Source organism: Sparus aurata, chromosome 20, assembly GCF_900880675.1.
Source record: "Sparus aurata chromosome 20, fSpaAur1.1, whole genome shotgun sequence".
Classification (NCBI taxonomy): Eukaryota; Metazoa; Chordata; class Actinopteri; order Spariformes; family Sparidae; genus Sparus; species Sparus aurata.
Window position 1 is genome coordinate 6,399,434 of NC_044206.1, and position 21,133 is coordinate 6,420,566.

The following is a 21,133-nucleotide window of genomic DNA, read 5'->3' on the forward strand; positions in this document are numbered from 1 at the left end:
AATATCAAAAAGGTTAGCAACTAATTCATTGTTGCAGCTCTTGTACATGTGCTGAAGATTGATGTACAAGACAAATAATATGAAAGTATTTGAAGTATCAAACAAGAACCCCCACCAAATACTAGGAATTATTTCTTCAGTCGGAATTGGATTTTTTATTTTATGGCTGTTAGTTTCTTACAATAACGTTCAGAAATTTAAAGAGAAAATGTATGAGGCTAGGCCATGGGTCAAAGTTATCAAACAAGCTTTATTGCAACTGCATTGCATTTAAAAGCACCTAATGTATGCTGACTGCATACTGTGCAGATACTCTAATTTGACGCTTAAAAAAAAAAAGGTCAGATTTTAAGTACAGCCCACGTCAAAAAGAGAAATCACAATTGGACTCATGCTCTCATTGCAGCAGTAAAGAGGAACCTGTAGGGCAGAACTTTGCCTGATTTCACCCTCATCTCACTGGTAGTGTTGATTTTAAAAACATGCCTTTAATGGGTCAGAGATTGTCTATCGTGGCGCCGCAAGGTCACAGTCAGCAAGACAAGCTTCACATCTGAAGTGAATCCCAAAACCTAAAAATAGAAGCTGTGGATCAATGAACATTAAAAGCAGACAAACCTTGCCCACAAAAGTTTTAATTGATTGTTAAAAAAAATAGGTAAGGCTATAGATGTTGCAGAAGTACAAGGTGGTGAGTGTACTGGCAACAGGGAAGAGAGGGAGTCCCCGCCAATCACATGTGTATGCAGATGAGAGGGATGATACCAGCCTTTGGAGAGAGCGTGACTCTCCATCATGCTGTGATGGGATGAAATTGCCCACTTGCTGACTTAAATTTCACTTTTTTCCTGCATTGGAGCTGAAGACTGAATGTCAGGGTCTGCGGACAGGCTGCAGGGCGTCTACTTAAAAACAAACAACCAAACGAACCAGTCACACACACACACACTCTTCTGCACTTGCAGACATAGTGCATAGCAGGATAAGGTTAACCCCGCCAAAACAGATTCATATCATTTCAACAGCTGTTTGTCAAAGCAATAACCCCAAACCATTTTCATGTTTCATACATATATAATCATATATATTTTCATATTCAATGTACAAAGATACATTCTGAATTGCAAAGGCTCAATCATTGTAAATAAATACTGCAATGGCTAAACTGCAATAACATTTCTCTCCCCTCCTGAAGAGAGGAGACACACGCATACATACTCACACACTCTGATGATGAGGACATGCCTCCTCTGATACTGTTCAATACAAAGTACTGGTATACAGAGACCAGACACACAGCCTTATATTATACCCAAAATGAACATAATGTGCACTGCACTCAGAGAGCAGTGTAAAAGAAATACAAAAAAGAAAAGTTAATAAGAAAGACTTTTGAACATTTTGATTTTCAGCATCATCTGAAATAATCAATTTGCTGAGAGAAGTGTGGCAAAACAAAACATGTTAACGTTTGAATTTTTACCTCTAAATGTCGAGGTAAGTAAATTAAAGTGGGATTATGAAATCCTTAGTGTGGCTGCTTTCCTCTCATAGTAACAGGTCAAGCACGTTCTCCTCTCTCATATGTAGAAAATATTACAATTTCCTAATATGAAAGTCTAAAAATATATCTCATCTATTAACCAGGATTTTCTGTTACAAAAACTTGCATGTTATCTGCATGGAGGCAGACTCCAACACGCTGCTAGAGAGTGCCATGTTAAAATGTGACACTAGAATCGTTTCAGCATGTAGCAAACTATCCATCGCATTCTTTAACCTTTGGTAGCCAACATCACATTCTTTCAAGAAAAAATAAATACTTTGTCACACCTGAAAAGCCTACAAGTTAGTCCTTTCAAACTTTGATACCGAAGGCATGTTTTTAAAGTGTCTACAAGCTGGGTGTGGGTGGACTGAGAGCAGAGGACTGACAGAATGCTGCATTAATGTTGGATTTAATACCAGTCTGTGGATTTTTCAGCATTCCACTCATAACTCACTCAAAGGAGGACAGATTTACAGTGTGTAGTGGTAGATGTAGCAGCTGCTGCATTACAAGTTTTGTGAATGGAATTTTGTCAGTGAGTTAGTTAGGCTCCAGTTTGCACTGCTCATGTTTTGTCGTTACATCCAAGTCACAAAGCTTACCATCTAATTTTCTGAAAAAAGCATTACCTGGTGATCTTTGAACAAGACTAACAGTATATATTTACATTTGCTGCTGTGCGAAGCTGTGTTCGTGCACAGTGGAGCTTATGGAAATGCGAGCCTGTTAGTGTTTAGCTGGCATAATGCTGCGTTCCAGATAACTTGAAACTCCAAAAGGTCTGACCTCCTACTGGTATTACTCCAAGTTGTAACCTCAGGGCAAATCCCTCTACCCCGACTTCGTATGGGAGCAGTTGTCTGACATCAAACAACAATGGCAGCAGCCATGGAGAGGTGGTAGAATGTATTTGTAGATGACTGTGATTGTATAGGTCTAGTGAATAGAATATGCAGATATGTTGGTAAGTAACAAAGTACAGTGAAGTAAAAATGTATCCACTTTTTTCCTAACACATATGATTCCTTGAATTACAGGTGTTACTTCCAGCATTACCAGAACCAGTGTTTTCATATTAACAGCACATGAATCCTCTTTCTTAGAGTGATTGGTAAGTTGCATCATACATTCAGAGATCTTGGTTGCTATCTTCATCGAGTAATACTACTAACACTATAATTATTGCTTAGCCCACTTAGCTAACGCTGCTAAAGAGCTGAAAGTGCCACTAGTGTGTCAGTTATTCTGATACTTCGTTAGCAGTGATCTCCACTGAGCACCGGAAGTATCAACCATAATCGCTTTCCCAGTCCGACTACTGACATTGACTGGAATGCAGCGTTAGGCACAGCAATGCTTTGGGCTGAATGCTAATGCTAACATGTGGACAATGAAAATACTGAGCAGGTATTTTGTTAACCATGTTCACTATCTAGGGTTAATGCTAACATTAGGGTTGGGGCTGATGGGAGTGTCATTAGTTTTACAGGTGTTTGGTCAGAAGTCTTGAATGAAAATCCATTTAGACCTGATGATGGCACTATAGGAAAGTTGGAGGATCACCAAATAGTATAATACATCCTGAGGGGGCCATAAATGTGATGGATGGTTAAAAACCCAGGAGGTATTTTAACAACTGCACTGAAGGTATTTCAAGAATTGGAAATGGTTCAATTTTTTTTTTTCTATTATGAAGCAGATGGAATATTTTTTCATTTAGATGGTTAGGAGAGGAGTCTTTAAGGATTTTGGGAACATATCCAGAACAATGGTAACAATCAATCTGGGTTTTCAAAAGATTGCCAGTTTTAGGAATCAGATTGCTTAGCTCTTTGACTGAAATGTAACAGTAATACATGCATGAGAGGCATAAACTGGAGCACAACATCTAGGCTATTATGATAAATATGGAGCCATCCTCTGCTCAAACAGATACCAACCACATGAATCTGATGAACTGCATTCAACTAAGAGAAAACTGGCGATCAATTAAATCTGACTTGCATACAATCAAAAGCGGAGTTCTCAAAGGATGAAAAACATGGAATCGGTCCAGAATCCCACATGACTTGCTTCCACATGGTTGCACCAGCCTTACATTATTGAATGGCAATAAGGGAGCTCACCGGTGATTATTTTCAGGTCTGACCAACTGATTTAGAATCAGGTCTAGTTCAGCATGGGCATACAATAAGTGAAGGGGAACTGGAAATGTATGGAGTAAAATTCATTGTATCTGCTGAGCAAATATAACAAACTAAAAGTTCTGTAGCCAATAACAGCTTTACCTCAAATAATATTAAAATGAAAGAGGCATAATAACAGATTGTAATTCAAATCCACAAAATATATATATAAAAAAAAGAACAAATAAGAGCAAACAACTTAGAATAAAACGATAACATGCAGTTGAATCTGTTTGCACTGCTCCAGTCCAGTTTACCACTGAGTAGCTCTCAGAGCAGTTTTTGCTTGTTTCACTCTTATTGTTCAGGTGTGAGGAAGAAAAAAAGTGCTGATCAAACTCGTGCCTGCAGAGGGAAGTCGTCCATCTGAACTCCTCCTGCATGGCAGCAGAGTTTAAAGAAAAAGGCAAATCAAACCCCGGGTCAGAGTTCAGTCCTCAGTCCTCGTTGGCCAGGACCTGCCAGACGATGAGGTGGCTGCGCTCGGCTTTACCCTGCAGTTTCATTGGGGGGTCCTCGCCTTCCTCCACCTCACCGTCCTCATCACCTAAACACACACAGAGACATCCTATTTGTCTCTAGGATCTGCTGCAGTGATTACAGGGATGTTTTTATCTATTACATGTAGCTAACTCACCCATCCTAAAGTCGATGTAGCCTTCTCCTCCACTCATCATCAACATGGACTTGGTTCCTTCCTGAGTTGTGGCATCTGTTGCCTTGTCACCTGCTGCCTCTCCTCCACAGGACACAGATGGAATAGCGTGACCTAAAAGCACAGAGCCATGAAACTGTGAATAACAGCAATTAAGTCCAGATTGTGTTTTTTTGGCACAGACCGTCTTTTCTGTGTACTGTATTTAATGATATCTCAGTTCTCTGGCACACTAGTTTTAATCTGCATTCCATGGTATGAGAAGCAAACCATTCCCCCCCCCCCCCCCCCCCCTAACATTTTATACATATATAGAAGGTCTCTGTTTACATGGATCCCATTAATCCACTAATAATCAGATTAATAGCCCAATCACAATAAAAACCGGCTCATGTAACCACCTCGGAGAAGACTGATCCGATCTGGCCTGATCAGATATCAAAAAGTGTATAAACCTGTGATAATCTGTTCAATGGAAAAATTTAGCTCTTAATCTGATAATTTCTCTGGTCAAAATAATTATGTTCTCTCCGCGTATGTGGCATAAGCAAAACAGAACTGGTCACTGGCCGATTCAACTTTTTCGTTGGAGATATTAACAGATGTATAGATTAAACGCCTTAATGGTCAGAAGGCTCGAAACCACTAGTTGTTCACACAACTGCTTCAAAAGATTAAGTCAGAAAACACTGAACCAGAAAAAAAATTACCTCATATATTGTTTGCAGTACATCTTGAAAAGTGTTAATTTCTTGGGGATTTGACCCTTCACAGTGAGTGGAAGCACTTTGTGCATATCAAAAAAGTTATATTCTGATTCAGTGCCTTCGGGCATATAAACACACATCTTACTGGATCACTTCCTTTAGAATCCATGAAAAGAGTTCCGTTGGAATCTCTAATAAGCGTCATCTCAAATGAAGACATATTCTTCATGTAATCACAGCAAGTGTTAACTCATTTGATATTACGCTAAAATCATTTTCATCACATATCGCAAGAGTACGTCAGTAACAACTAAATGGACAGCTTTTCACAACTATTCCTAAATGTTTTAAATGGAAAATAACATCCATCATGAAGGAAAGATGAGGTGCATCTAAAAAGTTTGCTAAAATCTTAAGAGTTGGAGAGCAAAGTTTAGAAATAACAACGTGGACTGTTTACCTGGGACAGCTGTGAAGAACTTGACAGCATCTCTGTGGCCATGGAAAGAGAGCTGAGCATGAATCATGGAGCAGTATGGAACAAATGTCCCAGCTGTCACTTTGTCACCGCTGTCATCCCCGTAGACACGAACTACACTTCCTGGTTGGTTGCTCGCTGTCTTGGCTACCTTGTTGGCAGCTGATGGAATGGAGGAAATATGAGAGAAACGATGGAGGCAAAACAAATTTTATAAACAAATAAATCAATTTCAAGACACAGAATGCTCTTTGTTTAATTAATCATGTTGAAGTGTAACTTATGCGATATGATTGTTGGATGTATTATAAGCATAATACCATCCAAAATTACAAAACCAAATATTCAGTATTAATATTCTGCAGTACTAACTTGTAGTGGGTGGATAGAAGAACATGAAGATAGGTGAAAACATTTCTCTACAGAACTGTGCAGTGTGAATGCGTGTCCCCAAATGAGTCTAACCCTCTAAAAAATGAATAAGGAGAAACATCTGTCAGTGTGAACTTACTCTCTGTCAGAGGGATGGAGATGATGACTCCATTGCCAGTGCCGATCCACAGACGATTACATGACACCATGAGAGCTGTGATCCTCACAAAAGAGAAGCCTAGTTTTCCTGTACCTGTAGAAAAAGGTATAAAGGACACATTCAAAACCAAATCTGAGTGTTTTGTGTGTGTATCCTTGAGGGTGAATACTTGTGTTATGAACGGACCCAGCATCTTGCTGACGTAAGGCTCAATGTCAACGTCCTGAAGGTGCTGGAAGGTGTGAGCATGGAACAGCCTGAGAGTGGAGTCCAGTCTGATGGACACCCAGATACCATCGCCATCCCACGCCAGCTGACGCACCTGGCTATCCTTACGAGGGTGGGCGTCAAATGACTTCTGCAAAAGGAAATGAGAATACGCAGATACGGACGAGTGTAAGAAGAGTGCAGGAGGAACAACATTATTATCAGGGCTGTCCAGTAAACCATGTTTAGTGCTTTGAAGCTTCAGTGACAATTTCCTGCAAATATTTTGAGCTTTGAGAAACCAAACTGACAGTCATTATTTATTTAAATGCTGAGATGAAACATCCACACGTTTAAAGTCTTAAAAGTCAACCTGAAAAGCAAGGGAGTGTTGAGCTTGCATACGGAGAGTCAAGCCTGCACTTGTCTTAGCCCCTGTAATCGTGGATTGCATTTGGAGCACAAAGTCTTCTTTGCTAAATATGGTTTTCCGCTTGAGGATACTGTTCTGTGCACTTATATCATGTGCAGGCACCTGTTTTTTTTTATGTTGGCTGGTGTTGAGGACTAATTAAAAGCCACAGAAGATTTCCATGTCTTGCTCCTTATTAGTCTTTTGCATTCCAGAAAAAAAACTTGGCAACAGTAAAAGTTTTGGGTCAGCCCTTATTACTATCACACTGTCAAGTGAAGTTGAGACAGAGCGAGGTTGAACAAAACTGTTTCCTGCCTCAATAAAACCTTGACAGTAATAAAATAATTCTGAATTTCTTTGCTTCTATTCTGCCTTTCTAAATGAATGGAGTTCAGCAATAACAACATGATGGGATGTATTTCAGGTGAGCTGTGGCCCACAGAGCAAAAACTTGCAAAATGGGAGCTTCTTAAAATCCCTAATAATCTGGGGGAGGTGAAGATATTGTGGAAACATTATGAGTATGTTATGGAAACAGATTTTTAAAAAAAGGGGGTTTGAGTCATGCAGAACTCTAAATTGGACACACTAATATGCATTCAAATCAATGAGTGAGGGATAAGTTCTACCTCTATCTTCATGGCTTTGGGCTGCACCACACAGATCTTGTTCCGGTAGCCACACCACACCTTGTCGTGTACTACTGTCATGCAGCGGATGGAGTGGTGTTGTCTCCCCAAGTCTAACAGGTGGTAGTTGGTCAAGTCCCACTGTCCATCTGACACAAACAAGAAGTCAAAGGTTAGATTTGCAGAAACATGCTACATCAGTTAGATTTGACTTGTTTATCTGAAGACACTTGTATTCCCTCACCTACTCCTCTGTGGAAAATGGCCAAAGTGCCATCAGAGAGACCCACCAATACACGCCCTTTCACATGCCTGTGGGACAGACACGAACATTTAAAAAAACCACATGCTGCATATATATAAAAAAAAGAGGAAGATCCATCATTAATTTCACTCTACTTACACTATGCCGAGCACAGCATCCTTCAGCTTTATAGAATGGAGGCACTTCTTCCACTGAGCCACAGATGAGTGCACATACACACTAGAATCACAAACTCAATCATTAGATTTCTCGAATTCTGGCCATATACATACAGTAAGTGAAATGCACATTCTACACTCACCATCCGTTCTGTGCTCCGAGCCACATGGTGGGCAGAACGCTGCTCATTTTCTGAGCCTCTTCCCTCATCAGGTCCTGCTCCTCTGCTGTGGGGTTTGAACTCACACCATCTTTTACTAGGTCACTCTCCCTGGTCATCAGAGACACACAAAAAGAGTGAATAAGTCCCAATCTGATGTCACCATACTCAGTCAATAAACAAGGAAACAAACAAGTGTAGCTCTTAGCCTTATAAAGAGTCAAAACACACACAGCCATCCAGTGATGTAACAAAGGTATTTGACATTAATTCAGTACAAAACTAATCTACAATCACACAATTATGTATTACATTATGTGGTTTACATCAATTAGATGTCGTTGCTCAGTGGGTTTGTTAATAGTTGTACTGATAAAATTGGCAATGTAGTGGAACAGACTGAATGGTAATAACGTTGTGTTGGGTAACGGGCCTCCTGATGTTACCTCTGAGAGTAGTTGGACAGAGCCTCTGCAGTCTGCTGAGCTCCCAGTGGATCAGTGAAGATGTGCTCTGTGTAGGCTTCCCTCAGGCTCTCCCTGTGGTCTTCAGGCCCTGCGCTGGCCTCTGTCGCCTCTGTTGCTTCTTCTGCTGGTCTGGAGTCTGTACAGAGAATCATTTTTACTGGATGTGCCAGAATATGAAGCATATCCTTCCCTCACTAAACCAGAGATTGTGACGCATGTCTCTTTCTTTTATGTGCTTTAGAACTGACAGTCATCACATCATCTTTTCCAATTTCACTTGATCACATGCCCAAATGAGGTTGAATGCATTTCTGCTTTATCAAAACATAGTCTGGGATTAGTCCCAACTGGCTTAAAGCTCTCAGAGTAACACATTTTTGGTTCTATTTTAAGGCTGGACTCGCATTGGATCAGGCATGATGGCATTCATTTTAATGAGGGCAGTGCATTTTGGCTATGGTGGTGCTGGCCGCTGGGGGCTCCAGAAAAAATGCAGCCCGTTATGAAATAGCTGAAGCCAACTCAACGTTTGGAGAATCGCAGCCCGACGTCACATTTCTGTGGCCCGTCACATAAACTGCCAATCAAACCTGCAGCATGAATGACTGAAACCACAGTGGATTGTAATGTAATGTGTTGTGTGTATTCAGTCAGTTTGGCATTTTGCACCACTTTAAGACAAGAGATCACTGAGTCATGACAGCAGATCAGAGGCAGAGCAGAAGGGTTCAGGAGCAGGGCACATTATTTAGCATGGCTAAATGCTCCAAAGGGTAAGCAACCGACATTTCACTGTGTAACATGATTTCATTTGTGATCACTCAGTTGGATCCTGTGCCCCAGTTTAAAACACACATTAATGATCTGCTTGGCATCCTGGTTGTTTACTTTTAATTTCAATCCATCGATGGGGAACCCTGCCTAATATTTTGCCAAACAGACTCGTTTGTCCTCAACACCTCACACACTTGGACCACAGACTGACACCCCTACACCGCCACACAACCAGAGTTCATGTGAATGTACCCCAAGGCCTTGAAGTAAGAGCTATATAGAAACGTTCTGAACTGAAGACTCCTCACTCTAATCTCTTTAATTTCTGATTTCTCTCTATTTTAGTTGAGTTAATGTTGTTGACTTATTCAACCAAAAGGCTAAATCGCAGCTTGTACACATCTCCCAACTGAAACTACAGTTTTTGAGGTGTGAAGTGGTGTTATGAGACACAGCGGTCTGGGGATGGCTGATCAGTATGCTAACTTCAGTGGACATCTCCTAAATACAATACATAAATGTTTTTGACAAAATATCAACACTGTTCTTTCTTCACATTCTGTTAATAATGTTTTAAACATTTTTCGGATGTTTTAAACTAAAATTCTGACCATAACTTACACGTGTATTTAATTTGTAAACAATCTTGAAAGTGGCTTATCAAAAACTCAAACCACTTATAGCCCAATGTGAATGGCTTATTAGTCAATAAGTCATAAATACAGGCCCTCATCACCAACAACAAATACGATTAGGTCTAATGAGATTATACTGTTAACATCTCTGACCAGTTTCTCCATCTTTTCCTGGACTGGTGGCTGTCTGAGGAACTGCTGCTGCCCCTTCAACTTCACAGCCAACAACAGTGATGCCTCCCAGCACGGCATCGCAACCTGTTGAGCTACTACTGGTTGGTTGTGAACTGCCATCTCCTGCAGGACCAGTCTCAGAGTTTGGAGCTACCTCCTCACCAGCAGGGTAGTCAGTCTCTCTAGCACCTGAACAAAGACAAATATAATCACAAGTAAGAAAACATTCAGTTCCTCATGACTGGTGCAATTCCACTGAATGTAAAACAAATGCTCTGCCCACAGACATCAGTAAAAAGATCCTACTTCATGTGCACATGTGTTCATTTGCTGACCTGGTACACTGGCGATGCATAGGACATGGGAATTGCACACAAAGAAGCTCTCCAGGATGTTTCCAGGCTGGTTGGCGTCAATCACGACAGCTTTAGTGGTGGCCTGGGTGCTGGTACAGATCCAAACCAGCGACGACATCTCTTCCTGCTGCCGCAACTCTTTCTGTTGATCCTGCAAACAAAACAAGACACTGAGATTGAGATTTTGTGCATATGTCATGAGTCTCAAACTCTGCCACTGCTGGTACCGTCATCTCACAGGAGGACGCCTACTTATATGTTGCGCTTTCTCACTCTTGTCAGTAAAGCTTAAAAAGGAGAGGACTTATACCTTTAGAAACTAGTGTTGTACTTGTTGTACAACGTTGTGTTGACGCTTCATACCAACATCAACTCGCACACACACGCATTAGTACAAAAATGTAACATATTAATGAGCTGATATTGTCTGCTTACGTTATCAGGTAAGTGTAAAGCTTATAAGCTTGTAAACGATTATAGCAACAAGCATCAGGCAAAAAGTCAACACTAAGCAAGCAATGATAAACATGATTTATGACAATCATTCTTGCAGAAGGAGTGGAAAAAAGTGTCCTGCAACTCGCACAGTGACATTACATCCAAAGCAGTCATAATTCTAATTTGTGAAATTAACATTTGGTTGATCCATGTTGATATAAAGACAGTAGGCATTCTACATGAATGACTGTTATCTTCAACCTTGGAGGCCAACTTACTGTGCGTGAGGGGCACTGTGATGCCACAAGTGTCAAATCAATGACAGTTGACAGATTTCCGTAGAGAAATTCATGATAATCAATAAGTATTCATAAAAGATCATCATAAATGTAAGGTATTTTATTACTGAAAATGTTGAATTAAAGTAAATTAACACAGATAATATAACACTGTTGATGCAAGGTTACTTTAGAAAAAGGAGTTTAAAGAATTAATATTTTAAGAAAAACTGACAGCTAGCCACACCCAGTGGATGTAAATGGTCACCTAGTGGGTGACAGGGAACACACATTAAATAATAACTGTCAAATCACATAGACATATATCCCAGGGGGGGGGCAGGGGAGCATGACCCCCTTCATCTTGGGAAAAATTTCACTGTAAATACAACTAACAGTGTTTGCAGTAGCAATGAAATTTTTCTTAGCTAGGACAATTGTCCCATACAAAACTGATTTTGGCCCTACATGTTAGAACTTTCAGATGAGTTTAAAAAGCTGGCTCATCACACCCCCTATGTACTGTACATGCAGCCCTTAAGCTGCTAGCAGATTGATAGAAACCTCCCAGATGTACTACTGAAAATGTACAAGAAAAATGTGTTACACCTCCGCTGCTACGGCTCCATCCTAAGGGAAACACTGTCTTGCAAGACACCTGGCAGACATCTGTACGCACTAGTTTTTTTAATAAATAATTGATTTACACCTTGAACTAGGCTTGTCCCAGTAGTCATTTCCGGCAGTTGGGCTTACCCCAACAACATTACTTTTAATTACAATTACTTGCAACACTAGTCCCAGACATATGTAAAATTGATCCACTGTCAAAAAATGCTGAAATTGAACACTGTTTTGCTCTGTGGAAGCATTTTGATGAACGACAATGGTACCAACTGAACACATATTTCCTGTGACAACTTTACTTCCAAATAAAAGTCAATTTGTTGATAATAATAATAATTTTGCAGGTCGAATTATATTATATTTTTGACATCAGGTTGCAGGCCGGGTGGAAAAGAGGGAGCCGGGAGTTTGAGACCCCTGTTGTATGTCAGTGTGTGTCTTCATAGCTCTAGGTACCATATGATTATTTCTATCACCTCATGGAATAAGACAATGAAACAACTAGAATCTGTGTGTCTACCTTAATTTCCTGATCCAGTTTATCAAGGCTGCTTTGAGACCCTATTTTCTTTTTAGGGCTCTCTGGTCCAGGCACATCACTGTAAAACACACTGGCTCCTACGATGGAACCTCCATCTCTGGTTTTACCTCCAGAAAGGTTCACACCAGCAGCACACCACAGCTAAAGACACAGTTAAAACAGTCAAATACAATAAGATATATCATTGCATCCCTCTAACATTGCTTAGACAAAGTACATAAAAGCTACCAACACCTTCAGTCAGAACATACCAACATTACTGTTCTCGTGTTGGTTAAAAGAATAGCAATTACACCAACAAGCTGGAGGAAATACCTTCATAGAAGCATCTTTTTCATCCAGTGGTCTGAGGAAGACAGGAACAGGTAGATTCTTCACCTTACCCTCTGCCTGACCACCATTGGCCTAGAAAAATAAAATAAAAACAGCACTACTGCATTACAACTTGTTTCAGTTATAGCTTTTGATCACAATATTTGAACGTTCATCTGAACACATCTTAAGTACCATCACTCATCTCCTTACTTTGTATTTCTTAGGCAGACTCCAGCCATAAGCCTGCACTCTGCCATCCTCCTTCTGGACGTGGGCTTTGACCTGCTGGTACTGAGCCCTCTTCTGCTCTCGCCTAGACACCACATTATCAGCTGCCACTCTGCAGGAAAGAACAGCAGCTCACTGACAAAGATGTCTGTTGTTGGATAGTCAGGCTTAAAAAATAAAACTTCAACTTAGACAGTTATGGTGAGCAGTTTTTTGAGTGGGTGCTTTCACACCTGTATTTTTGGTCAGGAAAGAATAAATTACCTTTAATTATTAATTAAAGGTGTTGACATTAAAGGTCCCACATTGTGGAAAGTGAGATTCCCATTTCTTATTTGATTGCACAGCATGTTTATATGCTATACTAATAATATTAAAAGTGTCAAAATGCTCAGTCTATGGAGAAATTCACCCAGCTTGTATTCAAAAACTGTGCCTGTAAAGAAGCAGTTAACATTTTGTAATGTTGTAATGTCACAACTATACAGCCACATCCTCAGGACAGCTATGGTTGCAAAAACATCAGCAGAGCTAATGCAGAAACCCAGTAGGCAGTGCCTGCTTATGCCTGTGAGAGTTGACCATTTTGAGTTGACCAAAATTAAAACAAAGTGTTACCGTGGTTTCTAGGTGATTTGAGAAGCTATGGACTGGGTTGTACATTGTTTACAGCCTACAGATTGTGAGGTCACAATTCTTAATAGTTTAGTTCGTTAGCTTTGGTTATATTTAGTTATGTGTATTGTAGCCTTTTAATTTAGGCTAAAAACACATATCTGCTGTCAAAAACTCCTGTTGGTGTGTCCACTGAGACCCAGCTTCTCATGCAATCTCTGGTTAAGCTGTTTTAAAGTTTAATTAAAGTCTCATATCCTTTTTAGAGGTGTAGATAGTTGACGAGTGGCCTGTTATTCCCAATCAATAGTGCCTCAGCATTACATGTTTTTACTGTCCGACTTACTCCTCATTGAGGAAATCAAAGGCTTTGCTCTTGTCAGTGGGCAGCTGCTGCAGGGTGCTGCTCCTCTTCTTGACGGATGGCTGAATCTGAGAGGTGGGTGCGTTGTACTTGACGTTCACCGGGGCTTCAGTTGCCGGCTTCTTGGCTGCTGCGCCCGACGAACTAAACAAACGGCTGAAACTGGAGGTGTAAGGATGGGGAAGTGGGGAGGAAAGAGAAAAAGAAAGCAGACGGACAAACATATAGAGGGGTGGACACAAGCAGTAGCTCCGGCAGCAGAGGAACATTTAAGGGTAAAGAGGTACCTTTCCCATGCCAACACACCATGCCAGCTTTCACACAGGTCGCAATTAGACATTGAATTCTAGACTCAATTGACCCGTCTTACAAAGAGCAATGCATCAGAGTAGCTGTCCTCCTACAGTGCTGCAGGGCAGGGTTAATATTGTACTTGACTAGGACATTAGTCAGCAACACAGAACACTGGACAAGAACGCTTCTTAATTGCACCTAACTCAGATCACACTGTGTTTATCACATTACACGTGTTTACATATACATACATATAGCAACACATGTTAAGCATGTCTCTAATGATTACTTAATCAGTCATCTATAACTTAAAGATAAGAAATAGGCTTTGGTAGTTCTATCTTTATGAGCATATTTGCGTTGTTTAACCAACACACTCCACCCATATTCCTAACTTCCCTCTCATCTCCATAGCACTGTTCCCAACACACCTCCTGCACACAGACACCACAACATCAGGTAGAATATAGAGGGACACACAGAAACAGGGCAGGAGAGATGGTAGATTTATCAGATTTTGCTTCTCTTACACACAGATGTCCCATTCTTGATGCCAAAAACCTGCCACCGAATGAATGTCCTTCAGTCCAAACCAAACTCATTCCTTATGACACTCAAGAAAGGAGAGCCGGGGTCACAACAACAAGTCAGATTTAATTCCTCTATTAAGGAAAGGGTTTTCTTCCAACCTCAGTTCTCTGAAATGTTTCACATTTTATGCATAATACATTATTCGAATAAAGAGTTAAAGACAGTTGTGGCAGCAAAGCAGCTCAGATCTGAGATCAGAGCTTCCTGGCTGGCTCTCCTTTGTTGTCATGATGAAAATAACAGAAGCCAAGTCAAGTTAGACACCGTTAACATGTCAACGATTTACCTACATGCTGGAGGAATCATCCATACAACATGGAATACAAAAGAAAAGCAAAACGAAACACATAAATAACAGTCCTTGTAGTCGGATGGTATCCAAGAGCTGAGGTGAAAAGAAAAGAGAAGCTTACAACTGCCAGAGGCTGGATTTCTTCTTCTCTGGAAGAGCTGGATTCTCCTTTGAGGCCCTGTAGAAGACAATTCACTTTTAATTAAACTGAATGTTTTAATAGGGTTTTTATAGACAAATCTTCGGTTTTCTGTGAAACATCAAACCACACTCTGACAGCTTTTATTGTACAGTATGTCTTTTGTGGACGCTCTGTGTGGATGTGTGTGTCAAGGATCAAGACACAGGAACCAGGGAATTATATTAAATTGCAGCTGTATTTCATGAACAAATCAAAGCACTGTGTAAAAAGTTTGACGATTGCCTATTTAAAATCATTTCTATCAGAAGGGACCACAGTTATATATTGTCTTCCGTTTCTTCAGCATTACTTCATATTGTCCACTTCTTGCAGCCTCTGTGCTTCCTGTCTTACCGGATCATCTCTGTCCATCTGACAGCCTCCTGCAGCTCCATCAGCCTCTCCTTGTACTGGTTCCTCTCCATCAAGACTCTGGCCATCTCCACCCTGGTGAAGCGCTTTCTCTGTGCTGTTGGCACATCGCTCTGCAGACATAAAACCAGTATGATATGCCTGTACCACTACTCAATACATGTGCATATTATACAGTACATTTAAAATTAGAATGAATCAGATTAATATGATGGCCATGAAGCTTTTAGAAAGGAAGCATTGCAATGGAAATATTAGTTATTTAAAACAGGTTCACTGTTAAGGTAGCATTCTCCTAATCCGATACACTCTCAGAAATTTAATCAAGGGCTTACATCATCCTCGTTGTCTTGCTTGACATTCTGTTTGGCCTCCTCAAGCTCAGTTCGAATCCTACAAGTGAGTAAACAAAGTCTTTAGCCTCCATCTTTCAACAGTATACACTTGATTCAATGTGTAGAGTGGCGGATAGTTAACAGTGACTCACTTCCTGAGTTCTTCTTCTAATTCTTTGTTCTTCTCCTCCAGTTTGGTCTTGGCCTGAGTGACAGCATCTAACTCACCTCGCAGGCCCTCCTTCTCGCATGTCAGTTCATCCATGCGTGCTATCAGGTCATTTTTCACCACATTCAAAGCGTTTCTAGAAACAAAAGAATACATGAACATTAACATTCTTCTAGTCTAAGATCCATATTAAACACAGGGTGGCAGCATCCTGTTTCATAATAATACGACAGGAAGGTTATTTATGTTTTGATGTATTCATGTACTAGTTAAATCCCCAGTGATTACATTAGAAAAAAAGATTAACTCTTCAGTAGTTTTACAAATTAGTACTAACTTGGTCTCCAGCAGCTGGGTGTTCTCATGGATAAGATGTTCGACTTCGCGACCCATACCTGAAAATGATCACCAATAATGAGAATACAAGATAAATGTTTCCTCTACTCATTTGCTCTGAATTGAAAGGGAAAAGGATAGAGATCTATCCTACATATTATCTTATTGTTCTCACAGTCTTACCGAGAAAGTTGTAGTCTGAGAGCCATGCAAGAGATGATGGAAGACTAAATAAGTTAAATGGTCTCATATGAATCACCAGTCTATTATGGTATTACCGCCCTTCACAACACAGTAGCACCACTCTAATCTACTCTGTACGTAAATAAAGAAGTCACAGAGGGAAATAAGCACAGAATTAGGAACACAAATGTTGAGAATAAGGAATTGGTAACAAGATCTGAGGGGAATTTATTGATACACACCGGAAAACTCATCTGCAAGGACGATAATGCTCAGCAGCCAGGAAAAAAAAAACAATTCAGAAAATACAGCAGGGGAAGAAAATTGTTGACTGTGTTGAGATTATAGCAGTGTTTCCACTATATGCATCTAGCAGCAGCGCACCTCTGCTGGCGATATGTGACCACCACTGCTGATTTTTTTTTTCTCCAAGAGGAGAGGCAAGGGCAAGGAAGGGGAGGAAAGGAGGGGGGGGAGGCAAGAGGAGAGAAGGAATTTTATCCATGCGTTTTATCTGTTACAGTCTATATTATTTGGCACTATGGACGCTTCATATAGCAGGTATCATGAGAGACTACCACTGAAAATGTTGTTAAATTCAAGTAAATTAGCACTTGATGATAAAACACTGCAGCGATGCAAGTTAATTCTAGAAAAACAGACAGTTGTATGAATAATCGTAAGAATGAGTGACAGTCAGTCGCTAGCATCCAATGGATGTATATGGTCACCTAGTGGGTGATAGTGGTCACACATAAACTAAAAATGGTTTGTTAAATCACACAGGTGTAAATCCCAGGGGGACAAGAGCCTCCTTCCTGGGAAAGTATGAATTCCCCCATAAACACAACTAGCAGTGTTTGCAGTTGCTATGCAGTTTTGCTTAGCTGCCAGGGTGTTCAGTGTTCATTGTTCTTCCAGCACTACATTTGGTTTTCCCTTCAGGAATTGAGAGAATATCATGTAATTATCCCCTCCAAAGCAGATCTTGTCCCTGCATTTTTTGGGGAATTTTCAGACGAGTGAAAAAAAAGAAATTTCACTATACTTTATGCACTTACAACCTTTATGCTGTTCGCAGACTGACAGAAACTTCTCTGACGCCGCACTTTGCCAACAACATCTCAACTGCTATAGCTCCACACTAGGGGAAACGCTGTATAGTATCAAGTAAGGAAAGAGTGAGGCATCTTACCCAGCAGGTCGGCTCCTTCGTCCATGTCTCCTATCATGTCATTTCCTGCAGACGACAGCTCCTCAAACAGAGACTCTGTGTTGCGATCAAATGCAAGATTCTCAATGCCACTTTTAGAAGGCGTGCTGCATGGACAGAGAAGATAGAGGGAGAAAGTGAAACAAGAGAGAAGGAGAAAATGATAATTATCATGGTGAATGAAGCATGTTATTGCAATATAACCATCCCCCCCACTAAATGTGAACATGGCTTTAAGCTAATTCTTTGAATGGATACCGATTGGATTTGGAATATAATGTGAAAAGGAATGCACACAATACACACAATGCCACACCTGGCACTTATCAGCGATTCAAACTAGAGACCCTCTCTACGTTTTTCTGCAGAGCATGCAATTATCAGTAGCCTAGAGGAGTAGAATGAGGGCATATTTTTCACTACTTATATGATTGCGTATGGGGTTGTTCTCTCAGTAGGATAACAATAAAAGAAAAAGATGCTAAAATGGTTTGCTAAATATACTTTGGCGTCTGTTTATAAACCTGAGCAGCCCGCCAAAGAAAAGTCTATGTGTAGGAAACACTGGCTTGTCATATGATTCAGTGAAACATCTACCTGCTTCCTCAAACACCACCTGCACTACATGCAACCGGGTGTCAATGTTACAAACTAATGATAATAAAATATCTATACATCAGTTCTGTACCTTGTTCCTCTGGGATCAAGGTCCATGTCCAGCTCTGGAGTGGATTCTATGATGGCCTGCACCTCAGACTTTTCCAGGTTGTCTGCTCCATCTAGTACAACCAGCAGAGACACCAAACAAAATAATGACTTCACTCAAACAGCAGGTAGTTGATGTCAAATTGCTACTTGTCTAGTATTAACATGATGGTGTTTTAACTGCATTACTGACCATCAGGACTCTGTTGTCCTTCCTGCACCGCTGTAATATTCTTACTGCTCTCTGGTTTCCCATTGTTTCTGTCCAGGTTCTTGTTGAGCCTGTCTGAAACTTCCTGCTCGTGCAGCGGCATATCCACAGACTCCATGGTGACATCAGAGGCTGCAGTAGATAGGGATGTGGCAGAGGCAGACCCAGCTCTGACAGCTGACACTCCATCGTGAGGAGATAGTGGTGTGGTGGACTGAGAGTTAGCATTGTATGTAGATGTGGGGGTGTTTTTAGAGCTGCCGCCCTGGGAGGACATGAGACTGTTGGATTTGGATCCTCCAGCTTGTGAAGACACAGGCGATCCACTTTTGGAGGCACTTCCCTGGGTGGCGGGAGAACTGGACTTGGAGCTTCCACAGTTCGAACTGGACAATTCATCCTGATGACGGAGAAAGAGAAAGGGACAGAGAGGTGAACAAGAACAACAAAAGATACAATTATGATCTTCAAGAAATCAACATTATATGTTTTTGTTGTTCAAAATCATGAACCTCTCGCATATTTGTAAATATACAAACCAAAGAAGTAAAAAAAAGAAGAAAAATGTTAGATTATCATAACTCTATTGCCAAAGTCAGCTAAAATATAATGAAAATATAAAACTAAAAATATATAAAGAAAAACATTATAAAGAAATAAGTGACAGAGCTGACCTTGATTTTGTAAACTCAATATCTTTATTTGAAGCTTTCAACTACGTCTTAAGTTCCATACGTACTGTAGATGACGTGACAACTGAGCAAATATAAGTGTTGGCTCAGTAAACAGTGAGATGACCTTGAATTAATGGTCTCCAAACTTCAAGACTCTTTCAGAAAATGACATTAGCACATACATTTACAATAACTTTAAATAAAATGAAGCCAAAAAGAATTGTTACACCTTGTTGTGCAGTTACAGCCAACACAAACACTAACCAAACCACAACATGCGAACAGGACACTCCATCTTTCACAAATATAATCCATTCTTCTGGTAATCCATAACCTTTTTAAGAGAAGTACATAACTCCTGACAGTTAAGAAGCTATAAAACCTTTTCCACAGGACGAAACACATTCTGTCTCAGCAGCATCAACTGTCACAGTAAGCCACTTACTCTAAAGTGAATGCAGTACATTGAATGTTATCAATTACACATGTGCTTTTCCTGCTATGACTCATTAAAAGGCTGTTTAATGAATGAATTTTGAGGCCAGGTGAAGATAAAGAAATTGAACAAGTCAGCATTATGTAGTTTCAATTTGATATGATGTATTTCCAGTATACTAGCATATGTCTAATCACACTGCAGCAAAGTCTGAAACAAAGCTACCAAGGAAGCCATGTTTGGTAGATGCTGTGGTAAGTTTCTCCTTGATTAACAGAGGCAGGTCTACTTGCTCCTGATCAGGATCCTGATTGGGGAAATTCTCCTATCAACTTGAACCTTCCACTCTAACTGGGGAGAACTGTTCATCTGTCTGAGGAATATTGAAGACCTTGCCCATTAATATTTCCTTAAAACCATTTAAAAGCAAACAAATAATCAAAACAAAGGCTTTATGTAAAATACAGATATGAATGGATGTTGCAGGAATGATCGGGATTTTCCATTAGAAGCTATACTGATTCCTTTATTCTAAAAGCTGAAGGACTGAACTATGTACTTAGCAGTATTTATGGCTTTTGCTGCTACACATGGTGACCTGGTTGACAAAGGCTTTCTGTGTAGGTAAATGAAAATGAACTGGATTTACAACAATACCCATCAAACACTCTAAGGTTTCATCAGCTCTAAGCAGCCCTTTGTAGCGGCTTCAGTCCTATAAATAGCACGGTGCCTGATGGGGGAGAAAAAATCAATCAGGACACCAACAAAGCATCAACACAGATCCCTAGATCACACTGACAATAGAGCCGAATTTAGGCTTTCACACATACTGAATAAGAAACTATTAGAAAAATTAAAGGCCATACTGTTGTTGTCTCCCAACATATGTCCCAAAACATATCTCTCTCAGCACTGATGGGAGTATTCTCTTTCACATCTTTTGCTGCAGTCACATATTTGCTGCTATCGTAGCACTGAGCAGACAATAGGGGGGAAGCTTCCCTCTGCTTCTACTCTGCTGATAATGGCTCTTCGCAAACTCTCTAAAAAGCACACACACACACACTCACACACACACACACTCACACTCACGCTGGCTCGCACACGCACACACGCACACACACACAGGGAGGGGATCATTGGCTGTAAATCTTTGGAGAATGTCAAGTCAGAGAACATAACACAACGGCACTGAAGGGCCTCTGCTCTGAGGGTGCCTGTGTGTGAGTATAAACTGAGTGAGTAACACCTACTGATTAAAGGTCAAGTATACAGCATTCAGTGTCACTAGATGTCCGGAAACAAATATAAGCTATGTAAAATTTTTGTTGAGTAAAAACGTCCTGACCAGATAGTGATGTCACCCTGTGTGGTGTTGGTGTTG

General features: G+C 40.4%; 1 protein-coding gene across 4 annotated transcripts in view; it reads right to left on the reverse strand.

The window, feature by feature from the left end:
• Nucleotides 1–615: 615 nt before the first annotated feature.
• The window catches only part of spag9b (sperm associated antigen 9b), a 42,582-nt gene continuing 22,064 nt past the window's right edge, over nt 616–21,133 (reverse strand). For 2 of the 4 annotated variants that reach the window (XM_030399771.1, XM_030399773.1), the window contains 24 exons: nt 18,619–19,036; nt 18,409–18,499; nt 17,703–17,827; nt 16,326–16,383; nt 15,972–16,124; nt 15,820–15,877; nt 15,467–15,597; nt 15,053–15,109; nt 13,737–13,916; nt 12,758–12,887; nt 12,548–12,637; nt 12,212–12,373; nt 10,328–10,499; nt 9,972–10,181; nt 8,389–8,545; nt 7,925–8,053; nt 7,762–7,842; nt 7,603–7,670; nt 7,359–7,507; nt 6,294–6,465; nt 6,087–6,200; nt 5,558–5,737; nt 4,373–4,504; nt 616–4,282 (listed from right to left, as the gene is read on the reverse strand). In XM_030399771.1, coding sequence (XP_030255631.1) covers nt 4,173–4,282; nt 4,373–4,504; nt 5,558–5,737; nt 6,087–6,200; nt 6,294–6,465; nt 7,359–7,507; nt 7,603–7,670; nt 7,762–7,842; nt 7,925–8,053; nt 8,389–8,545; nt 9,972–10,181; nt 10,328–10,499; nt 12,212–12,373; nt 12,548–12,637; nt 12,758–12,887; nt 13,737–13,916; nt 15,053–15,109; nt 15,467–15,597; nt 15,820–15,877; nt 15,972–16,124; nt 16,326–16,383; nt 17,703–17,827; nt 18,409–18,499; nt 18,619–19,036 — 3,327 coding nt within the window. In that variant the 3' untranslated portion in view covers nt 616–4,172. Of the gene's footprint in view, nt 4,283–4,372; nt 4,505–5,557; nt 5,738–6,086; nt 6,201–6,293; nt 6,466–7,358; nt 7,508–7,602; nt 7,671–7,761; nt 7,843–7,924; nt 8,054–8,388; nt 8,546–9,971; nt 10,182–10,327; nt 10,500–12,211; nt 12,374–12,547; nt 12,638–12,757; nt 12,888–13,736; nt 13,917–14,929; nt 14,933–15,052; nt 15,110–15,466; nt 15,598–15,819; nt 15,878–15,971; nt 16,125–16,325; nt 16,384–17,702; nt 17,828–18,408; nt 18,500–18,618; nt 19,037–21,133 lie in introns of all 4 variants that reach the window. The other 2 variants (XM_030399770.1, XM_030399772.1) reach the window with 2 other exon arrangements.